This window comes from Nymphaea colorata, unplaced genomic scaffold, assembly GCF_008831285.2.
Source record: "Nymphaea colorata isolate Beijing-Zhang1983 unplaced genomic scaffold, ASM883128v2 scaffold0375, whole genome shotgun sequence".
NCBI lineage: Eukaryota > Viridiplantae > Streptophyta > Magnoliopsida > Nymphaeales > Nymphaeaceae > Nymphaea > Nymphaea colorata.
Window position 1 is genome coordinate 1 of NW_022204881.1, and position 9,438 is coordinate 9,438.

Sequence of the window (9,438 nt, forward strand, 5' to 3'; positions counted from 1 at the left end):
GGGTGCTGGAGCCTGTCTGAAACCGCTTCCCGGGACGAGGGCGATACCGGTGTGTTTGAGAACTTCGAGGCAGTAGTGGAGATCCACGGCCTGTCCCTGCTCTTTGGCTGCTGCGATGGCCTTCTCGGAGAACTTGACCGAGGGGAAAGCATACATGGCTCCCTAAACCTCCTGGCAGTGGATGTTGCGCATGCTGTTGAGCTCCTTAGTCACCAGCCTGGCCCTGTACTTGAGCGAATCGTAGAGCGCCTTGTACTCAGTTTCGAACTTGGTCTTGGTCTCTTCGGAGACGCCGCTGATGGGGGGATTGACCATGAGTTCGACCATGAGTTGTCCGATGGAGTTGGAGCACAAGTTGATGGACTTGAGCTTGACCAGCTGCTCGACGACCAAGGGGTTGAAGTTGTGAAGGTAGAGGTATCCTCCTCTGAGTCCGCACTCGCCCAGCAGTCCCTTAGAAACTGAGTGCAGAGATGCAAGCTCGCAATTATCTCTGACTTCCTGGCTGAGAGTCTCCAGCACCTTCCTGAAGGAGATGAAGGAGGTATTCTCCTTGTAGACGTTCTCCCTGTACACCTCGTCAGCGATCACCACGATTCTGTTGCGGACTGAAAACTCCAAAATTTTAGCGATGGTTTCAGCATTGAGAATGGAGCCAGTTGGATTTCCAGGGTTAATGATCACGATAGCCTTTATGTTCTTGCCCTGCTGCTTGGACTCTTGGTAGGAACGTTCTAGTTCCTCGATATCTAGCTGCCAGCCCTTGCTTTCGTTGAGGAAATAGGGTGCCGGCGATCCACCGTTGAGTGAGATGGAGGCGGTATAGAGAGGATACTGGGGGATGGGGATCATAATGGCATCATTTTTATCGACAATGAGAGTGCTAAGCAGAAGATGGACGCCCTGTGAGGCTCCCTCTGTCAGGAAAATCTCATCGAGTTTTGGCTCAGGAACGCTATCCATCCTGGCGATATATTTGCACACGCTCTCCCTTACCAAAGGAATACCCAGAGAGTGAGTATAGCTACCAGCGCTGATGATCTCGTCGAGGACCCTCCTGGCGCGCTGTCTGGCGTCCTTGTTGATGGACTAGTTGGAGATGAGGTCGGGGTTCAGCAGGCATGACACAACCTCCCGGAAGAAAGTAATCGGCTTCTGGTGGAACTCCTGAGGGTTGCCGATGTTGCAGAAGGTGATCTACTTGAAAGGATACTCTGAATAGTGAAAGTGATACGCTCGACACCCTTCTTTATGTTAGTCTGCATGGTGTTGGCGAGAGTGGGAACGACGCCTCTGACAGCGTATTCTGCCTCCTTGACGCAGGGATTGATTTCGGTCCAGAAGAAGTTTGCCTTTTTGGTGGAGTAGTTGGCGAGTTTGCGGAGCAACATAATAATAATGTTGGTTATTTTTAAAACGGAGTTCATATCTTCCCATTTACCAAGATAGTACCAGTAAGACCATTCACCTTTAACTTCTATTACTGTGCAGGACAGGCAAAAAACATCCATGAAACTCGATCATGGTGGATGTGTGGCGGTGTAGGGAGTGGGATGGCAAAATCCAAGTGATATCTATGTACTGTAAGGGAGGAGATCACCAACCCGCGTAGCTCAGTCGGTAGAGCGTTAGCCTTTTAAGTTAATGGTCGAGGGTTCGAGCCCCTTCGCGGGTGATTTTTTATATTGCGTACATCAATATAAAAGAAATACTACTTATTAAGAAGTAGATGAGGAGAGAAGCAAAATACTTTTTTTCTAAATATAAGAAAAATAAATTTGAACTTATCTACCGTTGAGTTTAATCACGGAACATCCAATATGTGCATCAATTATTTTAAACATCATGGAAATCGTTTACCATAGATGTTATAAATGGGATGGAGGGTATAATGGATCGATGATTTGCCTTTGTGGTTGATTGAACTTGATTTAGATGTCCTTTAACAATGATCCATAATATAATATCCTACAATATAACCTGGATATGAAGCTCATTGCTGTCCTCTTCTTGCTTATTTCACTAGCCTGCGCCCTTGACAATGGCCTAGCTAAGACCCCTCCCATGGGATGGAACTCCTGGAACCGATTTGGCTGCAACATCAACGAAACCCTCATCAAACAGACCGCCGACCTGATGGTCAGTACCGGCTTGGCTGCCAAAGGATACAAATATATCAACCTGGATGACTGCTGGCAGATCGATCGCAACGCCACCACCAAGGAAATCATCGAGGACAAGACCAAGTTCCCCTCAGGCATGGCCGCTCTTGGAGAGTATATACACTCAAAAGGCCTTCTTTTTGGGCTTTACAGTGATGCAGGATACAAGACTTGCGAAGGAAGACCGGGCAGTTTAGGATATGAGACTATAGACGCCCAAACATACGCTAAATGGAAGTAAGATTTTTAATATGTAGGGTTGACTACTTGAAATACGATAACTGCAACAACGACGGTTCCTCCTCAAGAGTCAGATACCCACCTATGAGAGACGCCCTTAATGCTACTGGTAGACCAATCTTCTTCTCCATGTGTCAATGGGGACAGGAGTCTCCTTGGATATGGGCCAGACCAGTGGGAAATAGTTGGCGCACTACTGGCGATATCAGTAGCAAGTACTCATCCTTTGTGGAAATTCTGGATAAGCAGATTGGCCTATCAAAGTATGCTGCACCTGGAGGATGGAATGACCCCGATATGTTGGAAGTTGGCAATGGACAAATGACTAACGATGAGTACCAGACACACTTCGCCTTCTGGGCTGCACTCAAAGCACCTCTCCTCATTGGCTGTGGACTCACTGGCATCACCAGCCAAACTCTCAATATCCTCGGCAACGAGGAAGTCATTGCCGTCAACCAGGACCCACTTGGCAAGCAGGCCGACCTGTTGGTAAATGAAGAATCTCCCACCTACCACAGACAGGTGTGGTCAGCATTGCTGAGCAACAACCGCATGGTTTACCTTTGCTTCAACCGCCACACCGATTCTACTGTTTTCAGATTGGACTTCGCCCAGCTGCTCCCCTCTCAGAAAGTTGTTGCAATTCGTGAGATTATTGACAAGGTTGACGTCGCTGTGCCAAGAGATACTAGCATCTTCTGGTCTAAGACAGTAAAGACACACGCCACTGCCATGTACATTGTGGAGTTCAGGAACCTTTGATCTGATCATCAAAAACATCAATCTATTATGAAAAATGCTTATCATTTTTACATTTATGCTATTCTGGATATGATAAGTGTGGGTATTTATACGTAAGATATGATGATGATCATCTGATGAAATTGGAGAAATATTGGGTCTTGTCGGTTGTCTCCAGCTCCCTCATAAATTGGTTATACTCCTCGCAGAGCTTCAGCAGGTTCTATTCGTCGTGGGATTCCCATGGTCCCTTCGCCTTTCGCTACAGCTACTCACGGATTTCTTGCGAATAGTTGCATTCCTTGATGAACTTGTTCAATTTCTCAGAATATTTCTGACGGTATTCATCATCTTTGTTGGGGTTGTTGGCCTTGAGACTGATGGACAGGAACTTAAGAGCGCTCTCCTTGGAACCTAAAGTTGGGTATTTTGGTCTTCTATATCCGAGTTGCGCAAGGCACTTCATCATGATGTTGCTGAGGTGATGTTCGAGGAAGGCTGAACAATCATTCCTCTTGGCGATTTTCTTTAAATCACTCTTCTTTTCAAACTCAACTGGCAACTTATCTGGAAGCTTCACCATTTCGTAGAGGGCGGGATTCTTTTGGAATAGACGTTGGTTCTTAGCGGTAGAGGTCAAGAAATACTTGTCCTTATAGGCAAGACCAAAGAGGGAGTTTCCTCTGGTGAGATTCTTTTTGGAAAGCTCAATCATGCAATATCCCTTGTTTTCGAATTTGGGGTGAAGATTGTATATGTCTTCGATGTTTATTTCCTAAGGAGGACTGAAAGCTAAACCTTTGCTCACAAAAGTATCAGGATTGGCCACAAAGTCCTTCAGCTCTTTCTAGCTCTTAAAGGCATAGATTTTGCGATTGAAAAGAGCTATATTTTGGTAATTTTTAATGCAAACCTTCACATATTATCTCCTTATCTTATAGCTGATTGGGCAGAAGTTTAGGTATTCCGAGAGATTATGCAGGACGCAGTTTGAGCTGAGACCAATATGAGTCACATCAGTTGCAGAATGAGTGACCAAATCTTTTATGAAATTCCTTCTTGCCTTCACCTTCTTCTCAATGTCTGTCTTGGTCTGTTCAAGTACTCCCCACTTGGATAGGTTTCCGTTGACCAGTTTAACGTTGTTGTATTTGCTATTGTAGTAGACTTCAACCTCGATGAGGCTACTCTTTGTAGTTTCTAGTCTCTTGTGGATCACTTCCAGATCATAGTCATATTGATTTTTTGTCTATTTGGCCTTACTGATCACCTTCTTCTTTATGTCAAGCTCACTCATGCGAACAGACAGAACAATAGTGGGAATTATTGCCTTTTTGTTCAAAATCTAGCATTGCCTCTTGTTCAGTGGCAGTCCGTCAAGAATCCATCCCCTCGAGCAATCGAATAGAGAAGTTCTTTTCTCGATGAGAGTGATAACAGCTTCATCAGAAAGACACTTTCCTGTTCTTACCTCATTCATTATGGCTTTGATATCAGAGTCTTCGTGCTCCTTTACAAACTATTCGATGATTTCTTCAAGACTGATGATCTTAAAGCCATATTTTTCTCTGAGATTCAAAGCAAGTGTAGATTTTCCACTTTTTGTCTTGCCAATTATGAAGATTATTGGTACAAACTTGACGTCACGAGGTACGGCTTCATTTTGATCGAGAGTCTTCGGATTTCTAATCACATAATCTCTTTCTTCTTCATCCTTCAAATAGTAAATGCGATCCTTATAGATCAAAGGATAGGGTTTTGGATTTTCCATAAGAGTGTAAGGATTCAACTTGCCGAATCTACTCTCTGAGACTATGTAGTTATTGAGGAAGTCATTGACTCTGTGTCTTTCGATAGGCAGCATGCTATTTTTTTCCCATCGGTTGATTCTATCCTCAATGATGGGCTTCACAAGGTAGTTGATGCGATCTGTAACGTGCTTTATTTCTCTTTCGCACTTGATGTTGATCACCTCTACTCCCCATGCCTTGAATGCTTAGGTGAATTATTATAATTTAGCTGAATCTGCTTCTCTTTGTGCTTTAAGTCCCTATTACTTTTGAGCAATAAGTTCTTCAAGCTTAGGAATATCTGGATCTTCTTCCTCAGGAGGCTCGTTATACTCCTCTCCAGCCTATTGTGCTTTTTTCCTTGCTTCTTATTTCTCCTTCTCTTTCTAAAGTCGCTTCTTTTCCTTCAAATCATCTAGTTCGCGTTCGATAGCCTTCTTGTCAAGCACCCTATCTAGCCACTTCTGTTCATCACTTGTGAGCATAAATACCAGCTCTGGCAATCTTCTGGCTTCTCCCAACAACTAGACAATGCTGGTGGAGACCTTCTCTTCCTAAACGTCGAAGAAGTTAGCATTGATGAAGATCTCATTGATTCCGTTGAAGATATTCTTGATAACTTCTATTTCGTTGGCTTTGCGGTCAAAGTCTGCAGCTTCCTCCAAAATTTCAGGATCCTCCAGCTGTTTGCCTTATTCATCAAATTCTGGCTTTTTGAAGCCTTTGTTATAATATCTCTCAGTTTTTCTCTTGCCCTTCTCGTTTTCTAACTGTTGAAGCAGAGTATCCTTGAGTGACAGGATGGGGATACGATACTTATCGTTTAATTTTAATAGCTGGGTCTTCAAGCCAACTCCTCTCAAACCCATGAACATTATTCTTGGAGGAATGGCTGGAACGTTGCTGGGTAAATATTTAGAAGGGTCCAGTTTAAACTAGTTGAGTTCCTTTTCGCCTGAGAACTTAAATCTTTTTCCTTGAATTCCAGCCTAGAACTATTATTTTCCCTTGATCAGCCAACCATTCTTCAAGGAGACAGGGCAGTAATCCCCGCAGAAACCCATTGGGATAGGATCGCCTTCCTCAGTCTTGTCAGCACAAACTCTATTCAGTGAATCTTCATCAGCTTTTAGGTAGAAAGGATCGATGATTTGCCTAATTTTATTGACAATTTCATCTGGAGTCTTATCAATAAGAATCTCCTTGCATACTTCTTCACCAAGTGCTTATTTAACAGGGCCAATCGCAGCTGTGAATAGTCCAACTTGCTCCAACTCAGCATCGGTAAGCCTCTTTTGAAGGTTTTTGTTTGGAGCTTCTTCAGTGTTATCGGAAAGAATGATCAATTTGTCGATAGGGATGTTGAACTGCTTCAGTGAATTGAGCTGTTCTTAGTTGTTAGGATATCCAATAATGATGTAGCCGCGGATTTCGTTCAGTTTGCCAAGATGGTTGATTTATGGAATGATGTCTTTTAAGGGCAAGTCTTCAGGAGGAGGAGTCTTTGGCCTTTCTTCTTCAGCATTTTTATCTTTCTTTTTTGTCTTTTTGGGGGCTGCCTTGCGCTCCTCAGGCTCAGGCGATTCCGCACTACCTCCTTCTTCAGTCTTTTCCACTCCCCAGCCTAATGGCTTCTTCTGCAGAGTGACACCTAGTTGGTAGAGGATAATAGGTAGGACATCTTTTGCATTCAGTAAGCCGCCCTTGGAGAAATCTCTGAACTAGGTTTAAGAGAGATGAATAGATGAAGAACGCTTGTCGAAATTGGAAGGAATGTGGGATTAAAATTGGCGTTGTCTCGATAAGACCTTCTCCAAAAGTTCTTGGATATTGATTACTTTTAGGCCATAAAGGTTTCCTAGCAGACTAGCAATTGTCTTTTTGCCTGATTTTCTCGGTCCATTGATAAAGATGTTCGTATTTTTAGGTAGTTGAGGCAGTTTATTAAGGTATTTTCTTGGCAGGTTCAAAAATGAGTTCAGGTTTCCCTAATTTTCAAAGACGAACACTCTTCCTGCATACTCAGCAGCAAACTAGAACTTGCCAGGTAAAAGCTTATCCTTGTAGAGCTACACACAATCAATCAAACCCCAAGGACTCCATTTTCTAAAGATCTTTTGTTCCTCAAGCCCTACTCCAAGCAATTATTTCTCATTGCCTTCTATCTTTTTGGGAAGTGGGATCTTGTAGAGTGAATTTTAGATTAAGTTGAGGCACTCTTGAATGCTCTGGAAGCTGTTTTGAACTTTGATGAACTTATGAGGGTGGATATGCTGGGTGAAGTGCTCAATAAGCGAAAAATTGGAGTCTTTCCACTTAACTTCGAGCAAATTTGCTTAGACTAATGGCTGCGGTTTCTATGCATCATCGACTTCAGCTTCTTCCTCGCCCTCCTCAGGAGGAGGTTTTGGCTTTCGCAGCAAATATCTATCGTAGCCTGATGAGACAGTTTGGTCTTCAGGTTTCTCCATAAGTGATGAGGTAAAATGTTTCCACTGCTATTCAGTTTGGTCGGTCTGGATGATGTGGGTGAAGGATCTGCATTAAATTTTGGGCAATTCGATCCTATTACCGATTAAGGTTTCGATCCAGTATTTGTTGTACTCGAAAGGAAGATCCAAGATGAAGCCTCTTGATTGTGTGAACTCCTTTTCGAACTAATTATTAATGAGATCCAAGACATCCTCTTCATTCACAGCCACTCCCTTCTGCAGCTATCCGAGGATGAACTTTTCAATAGGAAGCAGACCATCCTTAACGTTGCCATCCTCGTCGGCTTCTGGCGGGTTTTCTTCAAAAAACTTACTACGTTCGAAAACTTTATCAATCATGCTCTCTACGCTGATGTATACCAAGCTATATTTCTTTGCAATCGCCTTGGCAAGTGTGGTTTTTCCTGATTTTGGTCTGCCTAAGACAAGAAGCTGCAGTGGGACCATTTGGGCAAACTTGATGATGTCTTCTAGGAAAGGATTGCCGTTGTCTCTCTGGATGTGTTCTTCAAAAGATAGGTTCTTCTCAATCACAGTGTTAAGATTCTTATCCTATTCTTGCACCTGACGCAAATTGGTTTGTAATTATTTCGTAACTGATTGGATGCGGACATCATCATAAAATCTCATTAGATTCTTGCTTATCTGTAGTCCCATCGAAGCTACTTCAGCTTCGAAGTCCTTCTGTTCCTTCTTTATCGTTTCTTTTCCTGCAATTCCCAAAAGATTCTCCTTTCTTCTAACAATCAATTTTTCGCGTGTGAGGCTAAGCTCATCAATGTTGAACTAATTTCTTTCGAAAAACTCAGACATGATATTGAAGAACTTCTGTGTGCCTGAGGCAGTGTCTTTTAGATTTTGGAGATAGTTCTTGCGGGCAAAAGTTTGGTTGATTCTTGCCATAGGAAGAGGCTTAGCCATGGGTGGATATACTTCAGCAGGAAGATAATTGTGAGTGAGGACTCCAGTAGTAATGAAGATCTCTTGATTTACTGTGAAATCTCTGATGAGGTTGTTGGTTTGTTCATTGGATGCTGCCCAGTAGTCGATTTTGCCGATATTAAGCCTCTTACTTTTTCTTAGTCGGTAGCTACTCTTGATTTCAAAGTTGCCGTTAGTGAAGTTGTGGATGAAGTCCTCGCAGATATACCCCCAAGGGATTACATCCTCAGCCTTGCTTTTAAGTTCGGTGACGAGCACTTCTGTGGGTTTGATTGTTAGCACTTCTTCCTAAACAAGGGAAACTTTTTCCTCGAAATATATGTGTTTCACTTCCTCTCTATGGTGCTTTTCTGCAAGGCCGCTATCGTTGAGGACAGCCTCTCCTTACAAAATCTCTATCTTGACATCGATATTAATCTTCTTTCTCTCTGTTGGAGTGACTGCACTGACGATATAAGTGTCGGTAATTCTTGATTTGAGCAGTTCGAGGAACCCAATCGCGCTTCTGACGTCGATATTTTCAAGCGAGTATGAGCACATCTTGAGCAGATACTCTCTGAGGTTATTGTAGGTGACAAGAGTGTCATGGGTCTTGATGTTCTCGAACAGTTCCTGAGCCAGATACTTGAGCTGTTTATCTGGGAACTCCGGTAGCAGGAATGCGAAGAAGAGGGTTCCAAGTTTGACCATGCTATCTGGGGTGGGATTGCATGCCAAGATTTCGTAGTACTAATTGACTTTGGACTTGAAGGAGGGGTGTTGCGAGATGAGGTTGAGCAGGTAGGTGTACTTCTGCGTTGACCCCGTGTGGATCGTATTGAAGATCAGCGACGTTGCCATATAAGTTATATTATTATCAATATGCTCAAATCGATTTCAAAATTATTCACAATAGGAGAATATAAATATCAATCATGAAATTTGTATCAGAGGATAATTAGGTATTACCATTCTTTTTAGAATTGCCGCGAACTGTTTGCTGTTTATGGCAAATTCAAGATGCTAATCCGATGATGGAAAAATCAAACTTATAAGCAGTTTGCACAATCATTATTCACTCTTATTCGT

The 9,438-nt window shown here is 43.0% G+C and overlaps 1 protein-coding gene, 1 non-coding gene and 1 pseudogene across 2 annotated transcripts; 2 read left to right on the forward strand and 1 right to left on the reverse strand.

Annotated features, from left to right (window-relative positions):
* Positions 1-162: 162 nt before the first annotated feature.
* LOC116244912 (uncharacterized) lies at positions 163-963 on the reverse strand. The gene has a single exon (XM_031616715.1). It carries the CDS (start codon positions 961-963, stop codon positions 163-165), a length of 801 nt encoding a protein of 266 aa, XP_031472575.1.
* Positions 964-1,602: 639 nt separating this feature from the next.
* TRNAK-UUU (transfer RNA lysine (anticodon UUU)) lies at positions 1,603-1,675 on the forward strand. The gene has a single exon. It is a non-coding gene; the product is annotated as a tRNA-Lys (tRNA).
* Positions 1,676-1,986: 311 nt separating this feature from the next.
* LOC116244910 (alpha-galactosidase 3-like) lies at positions 1,987-3,167 on the forward strand (annotated as a pseudogene).
* Positions 3,168-9,438: the final 6,271 nt, after the last annotated feature.